Below are 26,851 nucleotides of genomic sequence, written 5' to 3'. Positions count from 1 at the left end.
GCTATTGAGAATAATGAATATCCACTGGACCTCTTTATAGACCACAACATCCTGCATCTTAAACTGAGAACATTATAATACCAGAGGTCATGCAGTTGCATCCTACCTTAACAAGAGACATCAATATGTTTCCATCAAGGGCATAACTGCCCTGAGGCAGTGTTCTCAGCTTTTCTTCATGATGCATCTCTACAACCTAGAAATGTTCTTTTTGCAGACACTTGTCTCGCACCCAAATACGAACTCTCAATGACACTGTCAATGAGGAGCTCATTAAGATATCTACCTGTATGACTACTAATAAAACTCAGTCTTAACACAGATAAGATCTACATGATGTTAGGAAACAGAGCTACAAATGTTTAATTAAATGTTATGATCAACAGTTCTTCCATTGCAAGACATAGGAAAACTTCTTAGGTCTTTCTTGAGAGCAATTTGAAATTCAACACCCACACTCAGCACATGACATTAAAGGTAGCCTATCCAAGAAACATTACTATGTACCTTAAATAGCACTACTTACATTATACTACTCTATTTTTACCTTACCTATGCTATTTGTGTCTGGGGATCCACTAGAGCAAATCACTTAAAGTCGATAACAATTCAACAATAAGTGGCAGTACAAATGATCACCCAGTCTAGTGCTTGGCAACACACTCCACATGCTTCATATACACATAAAATTCTCTCACTTCTGAGCATACTACATATACAGGACAATTCTAATATTAATGCTGTCCTTAAACTTTTTTTTGACAGCCGCAATGGAACTCATAGGCATAATACTAGACAAAAAATTCTATTACCTATGTCCTATTCAACTTGTGTAAAAACTCAATGCACATAAAAAGACCTAAAATCTGAAATTCTTTGCCAGATGTTTCCTCTCAGTCAACTACTTCAAAGCTACTGTTAAAAAGGCACCTTAATGTGATCCTGACAACAATTTTCTCAACGTATTTAGTTATCATTTCATGTAACTAGCTTCATTCCTATCATAATTTTTATTAGAATTATTGTGTTGAATTACCAAACAATTTAAATAATGTATAATCTAAATATTCTTATTCTCATATACCCAATGGCATCGCTGGGGTTGGTGTTACCCGGGGCGGAATCTTTGGTGTCACCCATGGCAATATCTTTGGTATCACCCCCATGAAATTCAAGGGCAGGGGAATGGGGGGAGTAAACTCCAGTTACATTACTACTGCATGACCAATGACTAATGTTTAGCAATGAGAACACTAAAGGGCCATAAACTGAACAGGAGAATACTTCTCAACTTTATTAATGATAAAATAAAAAATCATAGTAATATTGAGGAAACAAACTCAAATACCACTTTGAGTACAGGCAACAGATCGTACATTTATTCTTCAACAATGAAAAAAAAAAAACATTGCAATATCAGAGAAACACTAGTTCTGATTTGATCTTGAGTACAGGTAACATCTCAGTGAATCTGATCTTACATTTCCTTGCCTTCAGTCCCTATGTAGACCTATTTGTACTCTCTAATCATATAAGAGGCTATATAGAAACGAAAGATTTTTCTCTTATGTTGCTGCAGCATTGTTTTGGGCATTAGTGTCACCTTTAGAGGCTCTATGGTGTCACCCATGGCGGCCCCCTGCTTACGACGCCACTGCAACTAAGATTTATCTGTCCATATACAATAAGTTATTCTCACCTGAATCAATTCTACTGTGAATATCATTAATGTCTTGCATACATATACATTTCCATGGGAAATGGAGAAGAATCCTTCTTCCATAAGCCATGCATGTCGTAAGAGGCAACTAAAATGCAAGGAACAAGGGGTTAGTAACCCCTTCTATATGAATTACTAAATGTAAAGCGAGGAAAAACTTTCTGAAAGAGTTTCTTCTTTTTTAGGTCACCCTGCCTTGGAGGGAGACAGCCAGTGTTAAAAACAAAAATTATGTGTAAAACACTATCTCATCACATTCTGTCTAGTGATCGTTGGACTGTGTTCAGTGCTTTAGAGCTGTGAGCCACGTGAGGGTGGCTAAGGTCTCCTACTGAGGTACTGAGCCTCACAGCTCTGCGCCCAGGGTGGGCGGCTGTGAGGTCATGGACAGTAGCTCCGCTGCTGGTTCTGTCCCCACACCTACAGTCACCATGTCAGACTCAGGAGAGCGGCCTAAACGTTCACTGGAATGCGGGGACAAGTCGGAGGACGTTGTGGGGCAGGTGGGACCCCCACCAAGAAGGTCAAGGATGTGGTGAAGACTACTGTATCTGCTGATCTGCCACTAGATCTGTCGGCAGCTGCTACCCAGGGTGACACTAGGAGGCTGTAGCTCCTCAACTGGTGAAGATGGAGCCATCCCAGGTCCCCCAGTTGTGTCGGCCTCCACAGAGGATGGGGACTGGCTGACTCCACGTGGAAGAAAGAATTCTCGCTCTGCTCGGGCACAAGCAACCAGGACCTTCAACAAATTCAAGGTTCCCAATTATGGGTTTGTGAGGTATTTGGAAGGCCTACCCAGCCTCAAGTTCTGCTGCGAGTTCTCACTCAGGAATGAGGTTCTGGCCATTCCTTGGGACAAAGATTCTTACGAGGAGATGAAGGGGCTGGTTGTGACACATCCCAGCATGGTGGAACTGGTTGCTTGGGAGAAGGTGTACAAGGGGGTGCTCTTACACGTCCCTGTGCCCCTCCCACTGGACCCCATTTTGGAAGTGCCCAATATTGTTAAGGCAGAGCGACTCACTGCCATGGTAAACAAGGTGCCCACCCACCAGGTGCTGATCCACCACAAAGGTCCACTTCCCACGCACCTTGACCTTGGGGTTTGGGGAAGATTCAAGACCCAACCGTACCTGTCGAGCCCACTGCAATGCTTCCACTGTCAGGGGTTCAATCATATTGCAGCCACCTGCCAGTGGGAGAAGAAGTGTGGTGTGTGCAGCAAGGCACACGACTCGAAGGACTGCATTGCAATCCTCAAGCAGCCAACCGGTGAGGCCCTTCGGCCAGAGCCCAAGTGTATCAACTGCTCAAAGAGGCATCATGCTGGAACCGGAGCTGTCCTGTGATGGTGCAGCACTGGCAGCAGGTTCGTCATTGGAACGACCCGGCAGCCCTAACACCACCCAGCCTTGGAACCACCCAGCAACAGTAAGTATGTCAGTATGGGCTCCACCCGTGGTACCCAGGATGCCGCAGGAGGGCAATACCAGCGAGTTCTCAGCGCTGGGCTCGCAGCAGGGGGCAGGCACTGGCTTGCAGCAGCATGGTCAACTGCGGGGTCAGGCGGCATGGTGGCCAGGGAGACAGAATCACTGGGAAAAGCAGCCACAGGCCAGGAACACTGCCCAACAGGTCCCAGCTTGGCACCATCATTCCTTGCCATCCCACCAGCAGGCCTCTTCCCAAGGGCAGGCCCCTCCTGTGAGTGGCCAGAGTCAGGCAGACGTTCCCCGCCAGGAGACCCGGAAGCTCATGGCCACTCAGACCGGACCCAGGGTGCACCCGGCTTATGCAGCTGCAGTGTCGACAGCCACCCGAACATGCCTGGTGACCCAGCCTCGACTCGATGAGTCATCCGGCTCAACGCCTACAGAAGTAATGGTAGACTCATTTCCCACTCAACTGAAGAAAACCATCAGGGTCATCTCAGCGCTCCTCTGTCGCCTGCTGCCGTTGGCAGAGGACAGGGGTGCCTACAGACAGCTCCTGTCATGGATGCTGGGCGTGGTCCTACTGGACAGGAAGGACTCAACAGAACTTCAAGCCATCATCCAGGAGTCCTTCCAGTCCGTGATGGAAGAGGCCCTGGAGTCACCAACAATGGACGATGAGTCCCAGACAGATGGAATCAGAGGGCCACCTCTGCGGCCCTTGAAGATCCTCCAGTGGAACATTTGCGGGCTGCAGCAGAAAATTCACTTAGTGATTGAAGCTGCAGTTCAGGATGAGGTCGATGTTTTCCTGCTCCAGGAGACGCTTACCAATTCATCACATCAAACGCAGCCATGCATCCCGGGCTTCTTGGCTTATCTTCAGTGCCTGGAAGGGACTGGCAGGGGCACAGCGATCTACGTCAGGATCACTATCCCTCATTCAATCTCCACTGACCCCATCAACTGTGGAGAGGGCATGGAGGTTCAGGCTGTCACCCTACACCTGCCGGATGGACCTCTCATGGTTTACAACATATACAGAAGCTCTCGGTACACCCTTGACATTTCAGAGGTGGCAGCACTCGCCTTCCCTGGAGGGTCTTGTTGTGGCTGGGGATGTCAATGCCCACCACCCAATACTTACTTTTGTCTCTCCTACCAATGCAGCTGGGAGGCACCTTGCGGCTGTGCTGGAGGAGGTCCCTGAGATCGCCCTCCTCAACAATGGTGAGCCAACCCAAGCCACCCTCCTTCCTAGGATGATGATGGTGATCCAAGTGGCATGCCAGGCTAAGGAGCTCCAGGCAGCCTTCACATCTCATCAGGACACTGCACCGGGGCATGATGGTATCACCTACGGCATGATCACTCGGTCTGGCCATTCTGGTCATGCAGCTGTCCTGGGGGTCGTCAACCGGACTTGGCGAGCTGGCAAACTCCCTGCCGTATGGGAGGAGGCTGACATCATACTGATTCCTAAGCCTGGGGATCCTGGCAGTGTGAGGCCCATCTCCCTCACCAGTTGTATCTCGAAGGTGTCTGAAAGGATGGTGTTGGAGCACCTGAGGTGGAAGCTTGGCCCTCCGCATAAACACCTCTATGGCTTCACCAGAGGAGTGGGCACTTTTGAAAGTCTTACCACCCTTGTGGCCGGCATTGGGTCGGACGCCCAAGCCCACACTGTTGTCTTCCTCAGCCTCGAGAAGGCTTTTGAGCTAGCCATCCTCTCACTCTTGGCCCACAGGGGGGTTAAGGGCAGGCTGCTTGCATGGCTTTGTTCCTATCTCCAGGACAGGCGGGCCCGGGTACGCTTCCAGGGGCATGCATCTTCTCTCAAGACCCTGGACAATGGCACTCCACAGGGTGGGGTGCTTAGTCCCACCCTGTTCAATGTACTGATGCACCAGCTGGTGCGCCTGCCTTTCTCCACAGGCACCTTCCTGCTCAGCTACGCCGATGACCTGGCTCTTGTCGTACCTAGGAAGCGCCAGCTTTTGCAGCTTGCTCAGGAGGACCCTGATCTGCTGGCTTCCACTTGCCATCACTTGGGGCTCAAGATATCTGCGGCAAAATCCAAAGCCATGATCCTTTGTATCAGGGAACCCAGTCAGAGGCTGTGGGTCCTGGGCATCGACCCAGACTGGGTTCACAGTTATAGGTGCCTTGGCATCTACAGAAACACGTGTGCCACATCAAAGAGAGGGCTCTGCAGAGGGTCAGGGCAATGAGTGCCATGGCCAACCCTAGGGTTGGGGCCAGCCTCGAGGTCATGAGATTGTTCTACATCCAGGCAATATGCTCGCTCATTGACTATGGAGCACTTGCTCTGGTTCATGCCAGACCCACAAACATCAAGTCCCTCTGTGTGATCCAGAACACATGCTGGGGGCTCCTAGGTGGGCCAATGCAGTGGCTCTGAACTTTGAGGTGCAGCTGCAGCCCCTTGAAGACAGGATCCCATTTGTAGCTGCCAAGAGGATAGCAAAGTACCTCCGACTCCCAAGGGCTGACAAACTGATGAGGGATTTATGGGTCCGCCAGGGACAAGTCATTCCAATGCACCCCGGCCGCCAATGGACGTGTTCAGTTGCAGATGCCACGTGGAAGCTCCTGCCCATTACATTGCTCCAGGCGGGAGGCTGTGACAGACTGGTAACAAACTACACAGTGCTGCCCCCTTGGGCACCAGAGCTGTTGGCAGTGCACTGGACAACCCTACCAGGCAGCAAGAGGCATTGCCTCAGCACATTCTGCAACAACTTGCCTCGGCTAGCATTGCGGGTGTGGAAGGCCCAGGGTATGTGCCATATTACACTGATGGCTCCAGAGGCCCAGTGGCAGGCTGCACAGCTGCTGGGATGTTCCACAGCAATCTGACAGCAGGTTGGCGCCTCCTGGACCATTGCACCATAATCCAGGCTGAGCTCTTTGCCATCCAACAAGCTCTGCAGCATGCACTTGCAGACCATCAGCATCCCCCCCCCATCATCCATATTAATTCCAAGGCAGTGATCCAGGCAATTATGCACAGAGCCAAGGGACAACATACACTTAATCACATCTATCAGGGGTGACCTGCAGATGCTCATGGCCCAGGGTCGCAGAGCCACCATCAACTGGATCCCGAGCCATGTGGGTATCCCCGGCAATGATGCTGCAGTTGAAGCTGCAACGACCGCAACCCTCGAGGCACAGCCACGTGCTGCAATCTCCATCAGCCTCAGCCAGATTGCGATGTGGGCTGCCAGTGCGACCAGGCACCCACTCCCTGACCCTGGGGATTCATGGAGCCTCTGCTGGTATGACAGGGAGACCCACAGGGTGCCCCCCTCCAAGTATTCGCATGCAGACCAGAGAACTGAGGGTGCATATTCACCACCTACACTTATGGTATCCCACCACTGCGCAGATTGTTGAACAGGCACGAGAGGAGCTCTGTGCCCATTGTGACTGGTTCTGAAACCCTTGGTGCACTACCTGTTAGACTGCCCGGCTATGATGCCCCTTCACCGTAGACACTTCCCAATGACCCCAGTGGGGCCAAGCCCAGGAGGATGAGGCAGCACATCTTGTGTACTTAGCTGTCAGAGACTTGGAAATCTTACTCCCAATCATTGCACGTCAACCCCCCCCCCCCCCACTGAAGTCACTGAGGGCCTGCTTTGGGCCTCCGTTGCATCGCACACCAGCCGCCGTTAGGGCACACTAACTTTTGGTACGTCATTTGGCCATACCGGGAGCCAACGCCGTGTCACCAAATTGGAAGAGACCTGGGCCGGGATCCATACCGGCAAATCAAATAGAATAGAATGACCCACACTAGTCAACTAACACTCAGGTGTTAGTTGACTGGTGTGTCTTATGGAAACACGTCCTAATGTTTTCCAGCCGTACCGGGGATTAGATACTCGGAGCTCACTGCGTGAACTGAGTGCTCTAGCGATCAAGTTACGGGACACATCAACTAAATAACCACACTTTGGAAAGAAACTCTGCTTGTTTTCTGGAATTTTTATTCCATAACCTGTCTTCTTTCCCCTTCCTTTTGTGATCTGTGTTCTGGTTCTCTCAACATTTTTTTTTCTCAGTTGTGCCCCGTGGCCTGGTGACAAAAGCTCTCGCTTCACACGGTGAAGTCTGGGTTCGATTCCCGGAGAAAGGGTGGAAACATTGTACGTATTTCCTTACACTGGTTGTCTATGTTCACCCATCAGTAAAATGGGTACCTGGGTGTTAGTCGACTGGTGAGTCGCATCCTGGGACAAAACTGACCTAATTTGCCCGAAATGCTCTGCATAACAAGTGGCTTTCTATACAGTAGTATGTCATTGATGTCAGCTAGGACTGTATACCTTGTACCTGTACTGGTAGTAAATAAAGAATTATTATTACTTGATCCAGGATGGACCAAACATCGTCTAAGGTTTCCTCTTGGAAACTTTTTTTTTTTAAATTGTTTCAACCACAAAACTGGGGTTCTTTGTTTTAATAATTCTCTCTCTTACCATCTGTTAGTGTCACACCCTTCAGTTTTCTTACCCAGTGTATTTCTCTCTGTGTGGAAAATTGCATTTATCTGAATGTAACTCATTATATACATAACAGAAAATGATAACAAAGATAATTATTATTTATCAGAGTTACATAGACAAGTAGGAATTTGGGACACCTAGGTCGCAAAAATGTCCCCCTTCGATGCCTACCACTGTCATATCCACAAGTTGCTCTGGACCTATTAATTAAATGAAATATACATACACCAGGAATACTGGTAAATATATAAATTTGTGGACTGTATATTAAAAATTAAAGAATAATTATAGATATACACAATTACATAACAGAAAGAAAATATATCTTAATATCACTCACCAATTTGACTGGAGATTAATGTGTATCATACTAAGAAAACCTCACTCTAACTAAATCTATGAAAATAATGCTGGCCAGAATTACACACAAATAAATCTAAAGAGCTTATCTGAGGTTCCTGGAGCTGTCTTGTCCAGTCGTCTGATATCTCAAGTTATGCAGGAATGCACATCCACCAATTTCACCTCCTATTTGAGAGGTGTCAACACAATTTTAACCTCTAGAGCACGAAAAATTCTTCCCATTACACCAACGTTTGTACAAAATTCAAAACCAAGATGGCGAGTCTAGTCTGCGCAGACGCAGGCTTTCCGTTTTCTATGACAAATATTATTAAATACAGTATGGCCATCTATTTACATATAAATACTGAATTTCTGGAAAATATATACAGTATTTTCCACACTCGGGAAAATTTTGAACCTCGAATAATCTCTTCTGTAGTCTGGTATCCTATGTTACGCAATCCCACGTCTAATACAGTACTAGCTATGCAATACGTATAAGGTAGTTCAACACGATAACGTGTACGTACTGTAGTTATGTTCCACTGTTCATAACGTTTAATTTAACATACTTCAGAATACGGAATGAAACCCACTTGGTCAATTGATCGACAATGACAATTTATTACGTTAGTAATAAATGTCCGTTATTACTAAGATCGCGACAAAACAGTCATCTATCCACAATAAACATGAATCCATTATCAGCCACTTGTTATTCCCTATTATTCCGTTAAATCAAATTAAGTCATGCTAGCTAAAGTTTTCCACTAAGAGTATCCTTATAATCAATTTCTAGTGCTGCTACTGACATATTCTATCGATATTTACTTTTTTTTCCGAACCATTAATCCCGTTTCCAACTTTCCTCCCTTTCCTCATGGTTTAAATCAATAATCAGTTTAAAAGCATTGAATGACCCTTACAGGTTTAACATGGACATAATAACAATACACAAGGTATAACCCCTGGGAGGTGTATTTCTCAGCGCATATATGTAATGAGAGTGTTTTAATCCCTATTTTAGGGATTAAAATATTTTCTGGAGGTGAACTGGTTACACGTAGCTTAATGATCCTAGAGTAGTCGTTATGCTATGAAGCCCATTAACTCAACCAAGAATAATATCAGTATAGCCTTAATTTTGTCTGCAAGATCATTCATGTTGTTCACACCAAGGCTGGTTGTACTATACTTGTGTAATGTTATAGGAGCGTCATGTGAGAGGGACCTTGATGCCTGAGAGTCTCATAACGAGGGGCTGGAGGGCGAAGACAAGACTTCCCATTATGTACATGCAGCCTATGAAGAGGAAGGGCATCCCCATCCACTCACTCACGTCCGAGAGCCAACCTGCACACAACAAATTATTTATTTTTATAATTTTGGTGGATAGTCCCTTGACCCACTGTGTGCCTTTAAGTTTTTTTTTTTTTTTTTTTTTTTTTTTTTTTTACTACCGCCCACAGGATGGGTATGGCTATTACACCAACTACAATAAAGAAAAGGAAAAAATGTCTGCTTATAGGGATTTGCGTGAAAAACAAATTAACAAAATCATTAAAAGTAAATATACAGATGTCCTTGAAAACATGAATATCAAGTATCAGAGAACACGTAAAATGATAATTTGGATAATGGTGTTGCATGATTCACATGGATTCAGCGCTTTCAAATTCATTTTTTCTATTTCTTTGCAAAGTTTACAATGTATGATTTACATATTATAAAATATTGTTAAGCACAAAGAGAGCCACTAACATGTATGAATATTTCTTGTGAATATAACAATTGCTTCAATACAAGAATGGTTATGAACTGGAAAAAAGAGAACATATTTCCTTGGGAGGAGAGGAAATGCCTGAATACTGGGAAAAGAGATCAAGTCAAACCTCATAACTGCCTGTTTCCCAGACCCTGTATGACCCTTCTGAGTTTAGCACATTCCTTTAACATAATAATAATAATCACCTTCCTCTGATCAAGCTTATTTGACTCATTTTATGAGAACTACGTGACCTTTTTGGGTTCAGTGCTTTCCCTGAGTTAATAATAAGACAGCATACCATACCATTCTAGAATTAGCATTAAATGCACCAACAATCCTCAAAATAGCGAGGGTCACTCCGATCCACAAAGGAGGTGACCAAGCTGACTTGAATAACTATAGACCAATATCTAACTTACCACTGCTCTCTAAAATTTTTGAAAAATTAATTCATAGACGGATCTATTCCTACCTCGTCTCACACAACATATTAAACCCTTGTCAGTTTGGATTCAGTAATAATAAAAGCAGAAATGATGCTATCATACACGTATACTGCACTCGAAAAGAAAGAAGTCCCGCTGGGCATTTTCATTGATTTATGTAAAGATTTCGATACAGTCGACCATGAACTGCTGTACTCCAAATTAACGCACTATGGTATCAGAGGCCACTCCCTCAAATACCTAAAATCATACCTTAGTAACAAAACTCAATATGTGTATGCAAATGATGTAAACTCTTCCACCCAACCAATCACAGTAGGAGTCCCACAAGGAAGCGTCCTTGGACCACTCCTCTTTCTCATCTACATCAATGATCTACCGAATGCATCACTGCTATTCAAACCCATATTATTTGCAGATGACACAACATATGTCTTTTCCCACCCAAACACAGTCATACTAGCAAACACAGTCAGTGCCGAATTGCAGAAAATATCTGCCTGGATGACGACTAATAAACTTACCCTGAATACTGGTAAAACTATCTCATTCAGTTTGGAAACAAAGCTGCAAATGATCCAATTAACATAACGCTAAACGGATCATCAGTCACAAGACTCACAGAGGGAAAATTCCTAGCTATCCACCTTGACAGTAGCCTTTTAAGTTCCGGACACACATACAACAAATCACCAAGAAAATCTCCAAGACTGTAGGCATACTATCAAAGATAAGGTACTACGTTCCACAATCAGCTCTCCTGGCACTGTACCATACACTCATATACCCTTATGTTACATACGGAATTTGTGCATGGGGATCAACAACATCCAATCACCTAAAACCCTTAATAACCCAGCAAAAGGCAGCAGTAAGAATGATAAATTCCCACTCCCGCCAGCATACTCCACCAATTTTCAAAAGTCTGAATCTGCTCACCATACTTATTCATGCGCCTACTACATACACAGAACAATACACGCAAATATAAACCCTCCACTCAAACTTCTCCTCACCAACCTAAACAGGACACATGACCACAACACAAGACACAAATCACTTTCTGATATACCTCGTGCCCACATCACACTGTGTAAAAACTCTATGCACATAAAGGGTCCCAAAATATGGAATTCATTACCAGAAGATATTAAAGTAACCCGGTCTGAAAATCAATTTAAGATTCTTCTCAAAAGCCACTTAATCACCCTACATTAAATGCTAAATATTCAGTACACATACTCACTTATGTACTCCCACATGAATAAATGAATATATCTTTTGTCTTATACAAATTTTGATTCACTTATAATTAATAGTCTACTGTACAACTATGAAATAATTACTATCCTACTGTGCAACTATGATATAATCCTTAGTGTTAAGTAGTCTGTAAGCCAATAATGTTAAGTTGGCCCATAATGCCTAGGCATAATAGAGGCTCTCTTTGTATTGCAACCCACTATTGTAAATACAAAATCTCAATGTACTGTTTGCAAAGACATAACATAAATAAATAAATTAGCAGCAAATGCATCATACGTGAAAAGACACCGTGATGTATATACTACGTGACTGTATATGGAGAGAGCATGCAGCTCTCAGGTTCCTCAGATCAAGAGCTACTGAAGTAGCGGCAGAATAGAAAGTTGCAATTATTTTGCGTGATGCTGGTATAAATATAGATAAACTACAAGGCAAGATGGCTTGATCATAAACATTTATGTCAGGTGTGTCTTGTACTGCATATTCAAATAGAACCTCTCCCCTCCCAGACGCTGTATGGCTCCTACGGGTTTAGCGCTCCCCATAAATAGTAGTAGTAGTAGTAGTAGTAGTAGTAATACTGTGTCTGAATAGTCAGCCAATGGATGCTCTGCTGTGACGTTGAGGCTGCACGTCACCTCTTCACCGCAAGTCAAGAATACTTTAGTCCCTTAAAAATGGATTAAGGCAATCTTTCAGTGTATATACACCAAGTGGTATACACCTCTCTGTGTAGAAATATGCTGCCGTGGCCTAATGGATATCACATTGACTTCTGTGTTAGTAGTCAACATTATCTTCAACATCACTTGTCTGTGATTATTCCTTGACAATGTTTATACTTAACGAATTAAACACTTTCTTGCACAGATTATTAAAAATATTGGAGGTATTGTATCACGATAGCATTTACCAACGCTGAATGACTCACATTTGTTTAGCATGTTTTTGTGAGTATAATGATGAATTATTATACACCAATAATAATGAAAGGGAATTTAAGCAGCTTGTTATATTCTTCGGAAGTGGTAAACCAGTGAAGGATCACACAATACCTGGAGAATGAGAGGCAGTCAGGTTTGATCCGAGGAAAAATAGAGTAACTCCAAATCCTTGAAATATTATTACAATCATAACGAAGCGCTAAACACGTAAGGATCATACAGTGTACCAACGAATCTTTGAATCAAAGTCCTTCATCAGAATAAATTTTTCGAACGTTCAATTTTAATTGTATCCAAATGTAATTATTTAATAATTGTATCGATACTGAACCAGAATGTAAACTTGTGTAACTTCCATGTATGTTTCGAAAGAAAATATTCCCATTTTTAGAAAACAGAAAAGTGAGCTTTATTTTTTTTTTTACCTAGAAAGGGAGGGTAGGCGAAGCTGGTGATGCCTTGAACCATCCTGACGAAGCCCCAGGTGGTGCTGAGTGTGGTTTCACCGAACTGGTCAGCCAAGAGTGTGTTGATGAGAGCCCAGAAGGCAGCCACACCCAGAGCATGGAGCCACACCACTGAGAGCAGCGTCCCGAGACTCTTGGTCAACGGCACCATCAACATCGACAGTCCTGCTACTACGTGCCTGCAGTGTCAACATGAGAAATTAACAGCAGTTTGTTGAATGAAACGCTTGTGCAACACCTGGGTATCTTGGGAAAACGTTTCGCCAATCTAAAAAAAAAAAAAAAAAAAAAACGGTAGTGGAAGACGCGTAGGAGATTCAAGTAATCAATCCCTCAACGTCTCCACATTGAAGATACTCAAGTGTTGCGCAAGTGTCTCATTTATTTACTTGTCGGGTTTTTAAACCATTGGTTGGTCAAATACTGCGCCATTCACGATTAGTAAATAAAGGTTTGGGCCTTTACTACTCCGCGCTAAATATCCGGCATTTTAACGCTTCTTTTTTTGTGAAAACTTTGTTATAGCACAGTAATCAGCATTGAACATAAAAATAACAGTACGTATTAATAATAATGCTGATATTGTTTTATGTCCTATGAAGACCTATGTTAGATCCCTTCAAGGATTCATTGATGGTGGGTTCACTACTTCCTCACTAATATATTAATAATTCAGGCAACTCACCCCAGTGTAAAGACGTGCCTCTTCTTCACGTATTTGGTGTCACTGATATAGCCTATGAACATCCTGGCGAACACGTCCAGAATCGAGAGGAAGGCCACTATGATGGAATTCTCAGCTCCACTCAAACCAATGGATGTGCCATACAGTATGAGGTAAAACATTACATTTTGGAGGCCTGCATTAGTGCATATGATCAAGACAATGTACACCAGGAACACTGGATTCTTCAGGAATGAGAGCTGCAAAGCCTTTCTCTTCTTTGGTAAGTTATTTAACTTGAAACTGGAGTTTTCTTGAAAGTCATTGCGTTTTTGGACAGCGTGGGTGCTGGAGACAAGGCTATTTTTATATTCCTGCTGTACGATTTTCTGATGGATATGGAAGGGCCTTAGCAACATTCCAAGGATGCAGATTTGCAGCATGATTCCGGCGAGAAGCATGAACACCCCCATGAGCGGAAATTCGCTGCACAGGAAGACCATAATGAAAGGGAATACCACACCTCCAGAGGGGTTTCCAGAAGCGCGGAAGCCATTAGCAGTGGCCCGACGCTCTTCGAAGTACTCAGAGATGATAATGAAGCCCGGAGTCTCACTCATGCTCAACCCCAAACCTGCAACATACCCACACATAACATATGAATGTCACATTACAGTTGCTGGAATATAAGAACTAACCCACAAATTAAAGGCATAAACTAGACATTATTTCAGGCTGTCCTGAATAGTGACTTTAATGGAAACAGACACACTAAAGTGATGCATATGTGCCTTATTCATCTACTTGTCAGTATACCATTAATCCAATGAAACTATGTAATCATTTATGACAGACTGAAATGTTGCTTGGTTTCCATCCCCAGTTTGCGGCTCGGTTACAGTCGAACCTCTGGTCACGACCATAATTCGTTCCAAAACTCTGGTTGCGACCCGATAAGGTTGTGACACAAACCTAATTTCCTTATTGGATGGTATGTAAATACGATTAATCCGTTCCAGACCCCCTACAAACTGTATGTAAATATTGTTAAGATTTTTAAGCACTGCCAGTACCCGGCAGTGCCCTAGCCGGGTACTGACTCTGCGAGAAGCTGTTTCGGCACTACCTCCTGATAAAACATTGCTAATTCGAATTTATCACGGTCGTAATTACAGGAAGTGGGGAAAATTGGCACGTGAGAAAAAAAATGGCTTGGAATGTGAAAATTGGCACTTTGTTCATAACCTGACCAGATGCAAAAAATTGGCGAATTTTTTGGTCGTGAGCCGATTTGTTCGTGTTCAGAAGCGTTCGTGACCAGAGGTTCCACTGTATTAATGTAAAAGCATATGGAACATTTCAGGTGAACACTTAGGTGAAGGGTTCTTTGATTATTATTATTATAATCAAAAAGAAGCGCTAAGCCACAAGGGCTATACAGTGCTGCAGGGTAGGGAAGGAAGCGAGGGTATTGGATGGCAGAAGGGAGGAGGGATGATCAGTAGGTTACAGAAAACAGCGGGGCAGGGGATAGTACGGGGGTAGAGGGTAGCAAGAGATTGAAGTAGAAAGGGCTGAAGGGATCAGAATTTGTGAAGTAAGTCAGTTGTTGTCAAAAAGTCAATGAGAGAGTCTGGATGAAAGGTGAGTCCATCAGCGAGAAGGGAAGGTAAAGAGAAAGCAGCAGAGCGAAGACGACGACGGAGGTAAATTCTGCATGCTCGTTGATAAAGTGGGCAGTCCAACAGAATGTGGCTGACTGATAATGGAACTTGGCAATTCTCACAGAGAGGAGCAGGGCGCCTCTCCATGAGATATCCATGAGTAAGACGAGTATGGCCAATGCGAAGACGGGAGAGAGTAGTCTCCCAACCTCGACACTGGTGATAAGAAGACGGCCAGTAACCTATACTCGGTTTAATAGATTGAAGTTTGTTGCCGAGCATAGTAGACCAACGTTGTTGCCAACGGGTGTGAAGTTGGGAAGATATTGCAGCAAAATAGTCCGTAAATGGAATACCTCTACATGAAACTGGTAGGTCATGTACTGCTGACCGTGCAGCAGTGTCTGCCTGTTCATTGCCCTGTACGTCAACATGACCAGGCACCCAACAAAAAACAATATCTTTATGCTTGGTAAAGATGCGGCGTAGCCACAGTTGGATATGGAGGACTAAGGGGTGAGGTGTATCAAATTTCTGTATAGCCTGTAAAGCACTAAGGGAGTCTGAGACAACCACAAATGATGACACAGGCATAGATGCAATACGGATAAGTGCTGTAAGGATGGCATACAATTCAGCAGTAAAAATACTAGCCGAAGATAGTAAATGCCCATGTACGACACTGTCCGGAAACACTGCTGCGAATCCTATGCCATCAGAAGACTTAGAGCCATCTGTGTACACAGCAATGGCATGAGAATGAGAGTGAAAGTGGTCAAGAAAAAGAGAGCGGGAAGCGACCGTAGACAGTTGGGCTTTCGAGCAAGGGAGAGAGAAAGAACAGACTCGAACAGCTGGAACTTCCCAGGGGGGTAGGGAAAAGTGAGATGCTACATGTACATAGAAAGGTGGTAATTGAAGAGAAGACAAGAGCGAATGAAGGCAAAGAGAGAAGGGACGGAGTAAACAGGGGCGGTGAACAAATAAAGAATGTCTACTAATATCAGTGACCATTCTATAAATGGCAGGATTGCGGAGATCATGAGAGCGTACATAGTAGCGAAGGCAATGGGCATCACGGCGATCGGATAAGGATGGAACGTTCGCTTCTGCATAGAGGCTCTCGACAGGGGAAGAGCGAAAAGCACCAAGGCATAAACGTAATCCTTGGTGATGAATGGGGTTAAGGCTAGAGAGAGTAGCAGGAGATGCCGCTGAATAGATCTGGTTACCATAATCAAGTTTCGATAAAATAAGGGTGGAATGTAGGCGAAGGAGGGTTCGACGATCAGCTCCCCATGAAAGATGAGCAAGGGTTTTAAGAAGGTTCAGCCGGCTGTGACAAGTTGCCTTCAGAGAGGTAATGTGAGGTTTCCAGGATAACCTACGATCAAAGAGGAGGCCCAGAAACTTGACTGTATCACGTTCAGGGATACGGGAGCCATAGAGGTACAAAGGATGATCGGAGATGACAGAGCGTCTAATGAAAGTAATTTGGTGGGTTTTAGTGCTGGAAAATTTAAACCCACGTGTGGTGGCCCAATTGGAAACACGGTCGACTGCATGCTGGAGAGAAACTGTAATAAGGTGACAGTCAGCACCTGCACAGGCAATAGTGAAGTCATCAACATAGTGATGACCAAATATTTGATGGAAGACTAGAGGCCAAATCATTAATAGCAAGGAGAAAAAGTGTTGCGCTCAGAACACATCCCTGGGGGACACCTTCAGCTTGGATAAAGTCCGGGGAGAGCACATTATTAACCCGAACACGGAAATGCCTGTCAGTTAAAAAGTTCTTAAGGAAGGATGGTAGATTGCCTCGAAGGCCTAAGGAGTGGGCTTGGGCTAAAATATTATACCTCCAAGTAGTGTCATATGCCTTCTCAAGGTCAAAAAATATGGCAATAACTGAGTGGTTATTCGCAAAGGCATTACGAACATACGTATCCAAGCGTAGTAAGGGGTCTATGGTAGAACGTCCCTTGCGAAAGCCATATTGATGAGTGGAGAGACTGTTGTGTGTCTCTAAATACCACACTAAACGTCTATTTACTAGGTGTTCCATCACTTTGCAAACTGCACTGGTAAGAGCAATGGGACGATAGTGGGAGGTTTCATGTCCCTTAGTGCCTGGTTTGCGAAAAGGGAGAACAATGGCGGATTTCCACAGCTGTGGAAGAACTCCTTGTGACCAAATAAGATTGTAAAGGCATAATAGGACTGCAAGGGCTGACTGATGTAAATGTTGTAGCATACGAATATGAATGTCGTCGGGCCCAGCTGCCGATGATCGGCAAGCTGAGAGTGTTGCCTCCAGTTCTTGAAGTGTAAAAGGCACATTATACTGTTCTTCCCTGAGAGAAGAAAAGTCCAAGGGTGCTAACTCTCTGGCAGACTTTGAGGAAAGAAATGAGGGGCATAGATGGAGTCCCTGAGAAATACGGACCAGATGATTGCCAATTTCTTTGGCAACATCTAGTGGGTTTGCTATATCAACACCGGCAACCTGCAGAACAGGAGCCGGGTCAGGAGAATATTTACCACTCAGTTTTTGTACTTTTTTCCAGACTGCACTCATAGAGGAAGCAGAGGTGATGGTGGAGACATAATCTCGCCAGCAAGTGCGTTTAGCGTCACGGATGACACGGCGAGCGATCGCACGCTTCTGCTTAAAATCAAGAAGTCTCTCTTTGGTTCTATTGTACTGGTACCTGCCCCATGCAGCGCATTTCAAACGTACTGCACGAGCACAAGCAGGAGACCACCAAGGCACGCATTTCTGAGAATGCCTGCCCGAAGTTTGGGGTATAGAATGAGAAGCTGCGGTTAAAACGGAGGACGAGAAGAGGTGTAAAAGCTCATCGATGGAGGACGAAGAAGTAACCTCTCTAAAAACAGTTAGGTGTGAGTAAAGGTTCCAATTTGTCTGATCAAATTGCCAGCGTGGGATGCGAAGAGGTGGTGAATATGAAGGGGAAGTAAGAATGATTGGGAAATGATCGCTGTCATGTAAATCCGGAAGAACAGACCAAGTGAAGTCTAATGTGGCGGAGGAAGAGCAGACTGAGAGATCGATGCAAGAGAGAGTGTGAGTCCGAGGATCAAAATGGGTGTGAGTACCTGTATTTAAAACATGGAGGGGGTGGGTAGCAAGAAAAGCCTCTAACTGAATGCCACGGGAATCACAGTGAGACCCCCCCACCAGAGAAAATGGTGGGCATTAAAATCACCAAGTAACAGAATTGGTGGTGGTAATGACGAAACAAGAAAGGCAATATCCGGAATAGATAATGCCCGAGGAGAGAGATATAAAGAACAGAGCGTAAACCACCTATGTAAGTGGATACGGGCTGCTGTGTAATGCAGCGAAGTACGAACAAATAGCTGATGGTACGGAATATCAGTGCGTAGAAGAAGGGCACTTTCATTAAAGGTCCCATCAGGAAAAGGATCTGAAGAATACAATAAATTATAGCCTGAGATGGGAGAGATAACAGCAGAGTGTAATTTTGGTTCCTGTAAGCAAACACCAACAGGGGAAAACTGGGAGAGTAACATCTGAAGCTCACCCCGATTACCCCTGAGGCCGCGTATATTCCACTGTAAATAGGCCATGATTGGCAATGATAAAGATACCTGAAATCCGCAGGTAAGGGTTCCTACGGACTAGAGGGGTTAGAAAAGTCCACATGCGGAGGCAGTGGAAAACGTTCAAGCAGCGAAGGAACGGTGCGCTGTGAAGAAAGGAGTTGCGCAGATGGAGTAGAGGAGAGAGAAGGAGCGGAGGGTGGATCAGTGTCCATTGATGGTTTGGTCTCTGCAATATATTCAGAGATTGCTTCAAGTGTTTCAGAATTCAGAGACGTCGTATGGGAGACAATATTGGAAATGGTAGGGGGAGGATGAGTAATATTGGAACTGTAATGGACTGTACCAAGGTAGGGGGGGGGCGAAAGGGTGGAGGGAACTGGAGAAGCGTGGAAGGGGACAGAAGATGCAGAAACCTGGGAGGTGGCAGAAGAGGAAGAAACTTGGGAGGGAACAGGGGAGGAAGGTACAGTACGAGGAGGAGGGTGAACCTCTACACTTGTAACAGAGCCAGTGAGAGGGGGAGAACCAGGTACAGAGACAGGGAAGGGAAAATGAGGAGGTGTAAGATGGGTAGGAGGTGTTAATGGACCTTTTTTTTGACTTTTGAGAAGTAGAGGGATGATTGGGAGGAGGTGTCATACGAGATCTCGTCGCTACTGAGGCTTGTGAGAGAGAACACGAAGAAGCGAGATCAGACTGAGACGTTGAAGTAGGGACGTCTGAGCCGAGGACAGCAAAAGAATTAGCTACAGGAGTGACTATGGGAGAGGTAACCACAGAGATGGGTGCAGAAGATGGGATACCAGAAGTGGGGGGACGTTTTGAAACACGGGAATAAGAAACACGAGGTAGTCTCCCTTGGAGGCGGAGATGAGAAACTGCCATGGCATAAGGGAGACCTTCTGCCTCTTTGAGGTAACGGATTTCCCGCTCGTTTAAGTAGACTTGACAACGGCGAGAGTACGAAGGGTGAGCCTCATGACAATTAAGGCAAGAGGGAGGTCGATTGCAAGACGTATTAGAATGGTCATCGGCACCACAGACTGGGCATTCGGCGATAGATCTGCAATATTTCGCTGGATGGCCAAATCGCCAGCAATTTCTACACTGTTGCGGTGTAGGGATCACCTTTCGAACTTGTAACCGATGTCCTGCTACATAAACTGAGGATGGGAGTTCACGGCTTTCAAAAGTTAAACGAGCCACATTGCTAGGGTATCGTCTCCGCCTGCGGGCAGGAAGAACGTAAGTGTCTACCTTGAGGATTGGGAGATCTTGGAGTTCCAGCTGTTCAAGAATGTCAGTGCCACATGTCTGGAAATTTTGTTGAACTATGGTATGGGGCAGAATGACGGTACCACTACAAGAATTGAGGGAATGATGTTTTTCAATAGTTACAGGAACAGTATCGATATGGGAAAGACGAGAAAGCTCATGAGCCTGGGTAGCATTCTGTACGGTGACGATGCACGTACCGCTCTTAAGAGCATGAAAAAAAATATCTTTACCAACATGGCGTAGGAGTGCCTTGCCAATACTGTGGTCAGAAAGATAGGCAGTAGAGGAAGTCGGTCGTAAAGTGAAGAATTTAGTCCATTGTGCAGTCTGAAACTGAGCGTGGTAAGGTAGTGAAGGACGTGTCGATCTTTTCTGAGAAGAACGAGAAGGTGGAGAAGTATCATCAGCAGGTAATTGTCGTTGGCGTTTAAGCCCGTTCCGACGTGGAACGGGCCGGCGATTTGAAAATTGCCGCACTGTAGAGGGAGAGGCCGGAAGCATAGTCAGAGGAGAGCGAAGGTCAGATCAATCGAAGGAGTCAGTCGAGGCCTCAGTACCTGAAGCGGGTGAGGAAACAGCACCGGCAAGAGGTACAGAGGCATGAGGAGTGTCCGAAGAGTGGTCCAAAGATGAGGCGGGGTCAGAACGGGGTGCAGTATCAAGAAGGGGCCCGGGGGTAGCAGGTTCATGGACTAGGGCTGCCATGGTTAGGTTACTTCTTTCTTTTTGTTTTTAAGAAAAAAAAGAAAGAAGAAAAGAAAATAAAAATAAAAAAGAATAAAAAAAGGGGGGACCGGGGAGGGATAGTTCCTAGGAGGAATGAAAGGGCCAGAAATCTCCCTCCGCGCCCAAGAGGACCTCAGCACCGCAAGTAGCGCAGATGCAGCATGGAACCCGTGCCATACCCTACCCATCATGCCAGTAAACTGGCAATCCGGGATAGCAACCTCACATCTGCCGAGCTACCTCGGTGGACAAAAGAGAGGGCGGCCGGAAATCCGCCACAAAGCATACCTCCTTCGGCCACCACCCCCGGAATCCAAAAGGTGGCTTCCAGAGATACACCCGTCGCCCGAGAGACACCCAAAGCCACCCTCCGGGATACCAGAGAGGGATCAGGACATCCCCAGGCAATCCAGATTCCACGGCAAACTACGCCACCGCCAAGAACCTCAACGGAATGGGATGGACCCCGGTACCCTTTCCCCTACCTAGGAACTAGCGTGCCTGTGGAAAAAAAAAAAAAACCAAAGGCCAAAAAGGAAGGGGAAAAGGGAGGGGTGGGGAGGAGGAGGAGGAAAGGAAAAAGGGGAGGATGGGATAGGGAACGGGGGATTGGGGGGTAATTAGGTTCGGTCTGAGGAAGTAGACCGACAGGTCTAATTCCTCAGACCAAGAGCCTCTTCACCACGCCAAGGAGCCCCCCTTGAAGAGGAAGGGTTCTTTGAACCTTCTTAGGTTCAAAACCTGATTACGTCCCATTCTTCAAGCACCTGAATGATTCTTACGGATTTAGAGCTGCCCAGCGATGATAGTAATAATAATAAGACATTTCCTATTTATTGGAATATAAATATATATATATATATATATATATATATATATATATATATATATATATATATATATATATATATATATATATATATATATATATATATATATATATATATATATATATATATATATATATATATATATATATATATATATACATATATATACACACAATAAGATCACAGTAAACAGGTGATTTCAGAATATGCAAAACAACCACTCTGAAAGAATAGAGAAATTCCAAGCGCTTTCGTGACTACTCACATTATCAAGAAACTTGATAATGTGTGTAGTCACGAAAGCGCTTGGAATTTCTCTATTCTTTCAGAGTGGTTGTTTTGAATAATATATATATATATATATACATATATATATATATATATATATATATATATATATATATATATATATATATATATATATATATATATATATATATATATATATAGTAGACAATGAAACTTTAAACTGGAAATGTTAACCTGGCCAACATTTTAATCCGACCTTGCATACTATCAAGTCACTTGTTAATGGTCCTGGAAAGGGCCGAAACGAAGTCCGATTCCCGCATTTCAATTGAAATGATAAATCGACTTAAAAGATCCAACTTAAAGGCCTTGGACAGAAAGAAGAGATTACGGGAAAGGAACTCAAGCTTTCTTAACTAAATTGATAACACACAAATGGTGGTTTATTGCATTTTATTGGAAAGACGGTTCATTAACCATAGCCTATCATTTCTGCCGAGTGAAACATCTCAATAAAATGAGCATACTGTGTCTTATAAGTAGGAGGAAGCTCAGTCACTCCGGGAAACTCAGCCAGGGGCAGCTCCATAAGTTTTATACAGAAGGAGATTACAAGGGGGTGGCAATGTGCATGGTACAGGGGGCTAGGGAACATGTCTTAAAGCAACGTTATTATTATTTGGGGGCAGATGGAATTTTTGTAGGGCCTTCAGCTCTACCTCGGCGCCGCTCCTGACAGTCTCTCTGGAAGAGCTCAGAGTCGCTCTGATATAGAGTCACACCTACTAGTGCCCCTAGAGTGACAGCAAGATGCAGGATTGAGGTAGCAGGCAGAGCCAACAAGATGCCCAGCGCGGTCACCAGACCTCCACACACACTGCACACACGGGGGCCCAGCCGCACCATCAGCATTCCAATCATAGGTGCTGAAAGTGAACGCAAATTCATTGTATTTTCTATAAAGAAAAACACTTAAATGCTATATTTATGACATTGTTAATGTAACGCAATTCCCCATGCTTATGCTAAATAAAAACGACATACATCGTTCGTCTTTTTTATTATACATACGTATGCATATGATATATTAATGTCACACTATTTTGGCTAATACACCACATAATATATACACCGAGATGTGTCTTACTCTTAGAGACAAAGTATTCTTGCCTGGTTATATGCAGCTTGAATGACCCATAGTTTAGAAGATAGGCTTTAAATCAACCTTTAGCTAAAACACTATCTTGCTGCAAAATAATGCTGCCAGGATGGATGAGTTTCTTTTTTAATAAAGGCAAACGTGGGATTTTCAACTCTAATTTAAGAGCTGCGTTGAATGACCCACACGTCTCGAATAATAATCTAGCTCTTAACCTCCCAAAAAGTTTACATTGGTTACATGAAATAAAGGGCATAGATTTTAAGCCGAATGGAAAGCCACTTCTGGGTATTTCTGACATTCTAAGAATATATAACCAGGACTTCAAACTACTTAATGCACCATAAATCCTCACACATAAGCGAATCTTATGACGACGTGTCGGTCCATCCTGAACCATTGTCAAGTCACAATATTTTTGACTTGACATTAGTTCATGATAGACCGAAACATCGTCATAAGGTTCTTTCCAGAGTGTGGATTTTTTTTTTTGCTTTGTTTCAGCCACTGTATTGTGACTTATTCTTCTACTTAACAATGCATAATTAAGGTTCAGATCACTTAAATGCTAAGTTAAATACGACACATTTATGTGGCGTAATAGTAATGTCAATTGAGCAATCAGTTATGGTTACAGTAAAGAATGAATAGACGAAACAATACATGAGCATGATGAATAAAACACTTTATGCAACACATGGGTATCTTTATTACCCAAACGTTTCGCCTGCACAACAGGAGATTACAACATAGACAGCGGTAAAAATAAGCTTGAGGGACCGATCACCTCCCACTGAAGGTGACAAACTGATCACCTTAAAACTGCTTCTACGTCTTGTAGTGTATTCACCTTTATTCCGCCGAAGAAGCCTGTTCCGCAGGCGAAACGTTTCGGCAATAAAGCTACCCAGGCGCTGCAAAAATGTCTTATTCATCAACTTGTCGGTATGGAATGTCATAGACAAAATACGCGAGCACGGAGGCTAATCAGGCCTGGAGGCTATACAGTGCTAATCACAGCATTATGCCGGGTGAGCGCCCCGGCATAATGCCGTGACGAAAATCGAAGGTCTACCTAACAGGGGTCTTTTCTCGTCAGTGCATTATGCCAGGTAGCAGCCGTTAGTATGACGTCACAGCCTGCCGCCACACTCCACAGTGACTTCTCTGTGCTCACGTGGCTGCCTTGGTGAGAGGAAGTGTTGCACTCTTGTCTCTCATCTGCCCCATCTTTTGTCCGGCGTTCCCTTTGGTTTCGGGCCTATACATGTTTGATTATGGGTAAAAGGAAATCTTTAACACCTGAAACTATAGCTCAAATCATAGGGCTTCACAAAGCTGGGCACCAGACGAAAGAAATAGTGGAGAATGTTGGTGTGTGTGAGCGTTCAGTGAGGAACTGGGTGCAGCGTTTCAAGGCTGGTGGCGGTGTCCAGTTACTGTCTGCCAAACCTAGGCCTGGCACCTCGAAGAAGACATCTGTTCGTACCTTAACTGTGTTAAAGAAGCATTTGGAGAGTACACCTAAGATAACTGCTAGAGAATTAAAAGAACCCACATCTTCTCTCAGAGGAATCTGTAAGAACTGTTAACAGACAAATGTCAGAACTGGGCTACAGTAGTCACTGCTAGGTTAAGAAATCGATCCTCTCCGAGCCACAGAAGAAACGTAGACTGGATTATGCAAAGAAATATCTTGACTAGAATCCTCAACAGTGGTCTGAAGTACTTTGGAGTGATGAAGCAACCTTCACCGTCACCTGTAACCATGGGGGACCTGTGTACCGGCCCAGAGGTAGTGACGTGCTAGACCCACGCTACATCTGTGGGACCACCAAACTCCCAGACTCGCTCATGGTTTGGGGGTGTTTCAGTGCTCAGTGTTGGTGAACTCACTGTAGTTCATTGGCTTAAGGACTGTGAAGTGAGGTTCTTTAATGACTGGCCAGGCAATTCCCCAGAATATCAGTTCCATCCCGCGGCTGGATGCTGCTCTACACGAGACATGGAATAATATACGTCCCTAAACCCTCAAGAATTTGTGTGAGAGTCTTCCTACACGGCTGAGGGACGTGATTAAGAGTAAAGGACGCAGCAACAAGTATTAAAACCTCAGTAAGTGTGCAAATATATATATTATTTATAATCTTTCATGGAATGTGTTTTGATACATGTGGGGGAGGGGCAGCATAATGCCGTGACTAGCACTGTATATATGGGGAAGCAATAAACCCTTAGGGGTATTATTATAATAAAGGAGCGCTAAACCCGTAGGATTCCATAGGGGTATTATATTCCCGGGGGCGGCATAGCAGGTATTCAGGGGGTTGATCCGAGGAAGGCTGAGCGTAGCTCCAATTCCTTGGATAAAGAGCCCCTGAGCATCACAGCATCCTCCCCCCCCTTGAGATGACTGATGCGGAAAGTCGTATTATCATAACATAATTATTAATAGTTATCGTATACTGAAGTCTTTGTCTAGGTCGACGACCTCACGTGAGACGGGTCTCAAGTACTTGCCATTCATTGGACTCTTGATGCAAGGATTTGGAACCACGCTCTATTTCCTCAGGTCAAACCTGATAACCTTCTATAATCTCAGGGCGGTCTATGCTCCCTACTGGTTTAGCGCTTCCCCATAATTGTAATGAGAATAATAATAATAATAATAAGAAAAATTATAATAATATTAAATATGATAATAATGACAATGTTAATAATAACAATAGTAATAATAATATAACACTAATACTAAAAATATAATATTCTTATTGCTACTAATAACAAACACAGTGCGGCACATAAGAGTGCACCAGCTACATGGATCTCTCGTCACCTTTCATCCTTGCCTGTGGGTTGAGTATCTTCGTTGTAATTCATGGTTGTGTTTAGTGTCTTCCCTGAGAGATCTTCCTCAGGCAGTGGTACACCATCTTCCTCAGTCAGTGGTGTACCATCTTCCTCAGTCAGTGGTGTACCATCTTCCTCAGTCAGTGGTGTACCATCTTCCTCAGTCAGTGGTGTACCATCTTCCTCAGTCAGTGGTACACCCACAACCTCCTCCTCATCCATACACTGGTCAGACTTTCTCAGCATCCTTATCTCTGACGCATATAAAGTAATTGTTAAAAAAATGCACTATATATTTCTCTATGTGGCAACATATCTAATTATATAACATCTATCAACATAAAATTCTATCAAATACTTTTTTTAACCAACTGTTATCTAAATACTTCTAAAATTTTATAATCATATTAATTCCCACTTTAGATCAGATTTTTTTTACATAATCCGCAAATATACTGAAAAAAATAGGTACTGAAGCATTGTTTGGTGATGACCAAGTGACATGTAGCCGTATCAACCCTCGTGTAGTAGACAGGCTTGAAACCCCATATACCAACCAACCAACCAACCAAGTCTATCATTCCGCACTTCACAAAGTTGATAGATTAGAGCCCCTGTAGGGTAGATGTGGAGGTACTTTAATGTTGGTGAAAGATTCCTGATTCAAGAAAATGAAGCTGTCCTCTCCTTCCTCGTGATGCAGTTCAGCTGGGCTTGTGAGGTCTCTAGGGAGACCTAATTATATGGTCACACCTTGCCTTGGCAAATAGCTATTAGCCACACCTTTTCGGCTTAAGCCTCAGCTCCTTTGTTCGTCACTGGCGTCAGATTTCGGCGTCAGGTCGCAACACGTAGTGCACACCCCATTGTGGGGGTTGCTCTCGGGACAATATAAGCCCAAGTAACAACT

The 26,851-nt window shown here is 44.2% G+C and overlaps 2 protein-coding genes across 2 annotated transcripts in view; one reads left to right on the top strand and one right to left on the bottom strand.

Annotated features, from left to right (window-relative positions):
* Nucleotides 1-26,851, top strand: part of LOC138852929 (sorbitol dehydrogenase-like) — a 614,649-nt gene that overhangs the window by 457,865 nt on the left and 129,933 nt on the right. The gene's annotated exons all lie outside the window — the stretch shown is intronic.
* LOC128688275 (monocarboxylate transporter 12) lies at nt 1,280-25,066 on the bottom strand. Its single transcript, XM_070086826.1, has 5 exons — nt 24,988-25,066; nt 22,715-22,888; nt 13,613-14,225; nt 12,886-13,106; nt 1,280-9,389 (listed from the first exon to the last, which is right to left on the bottom strand). The coding sequence occupies exons 1-5, from the start codon at nt 25,064-25,066 to the stop codon at nt 9,253-9,255; spliced, it is 1,224 nt and encodes a 407-aa protein (XP_069942927.1). The 3' UTR covers nt 1,280-9,252.

This window comes from Cherax quadricarinatus, chromosome 19 (genome assembly GCF_038502225.1).
Source record: "Cherax quadricarinatus isolate ZL_2023a chromosome 19, ASM3850222v1, whole genome shotgun sequence".
In the NCBI taxonomy this organism is placed as follows: Eukaryota; Metazoa; Arthropoda; class Malacostraca; order Decapoda; family Parastacidae; genus Cherax; species Cherax quadricarinatus.
The sequence above is the reverse complement of the archived record's forward strand: the minus strand, read 5'-3'. Positions and strand labels throughout refer to the sequence as shown.

Coding starts and splice junctions, on each gene's coding strand:
- LOC128688275 (XM_070086826.1), bottom strand. CDS start 25,066: ATGGAACTGATATTCTGGGGAATTGCCTGGCCAGTCATTAAAGAACCT. Junction 22,889..24,987: donor CCTTAAGCCAATGAACTACA/GTGAGTTCACCA, acceptor TTTTCTTTATAG/AAAATACAATGAATTTGCGT. Junction 14,226..22,714: donor CACTCTAGGGGCACTAGTAG/GTGTGACTCTAT, acceptor GGTATGTTGCAG/GTTTGGGGTTGAGCATGAGT.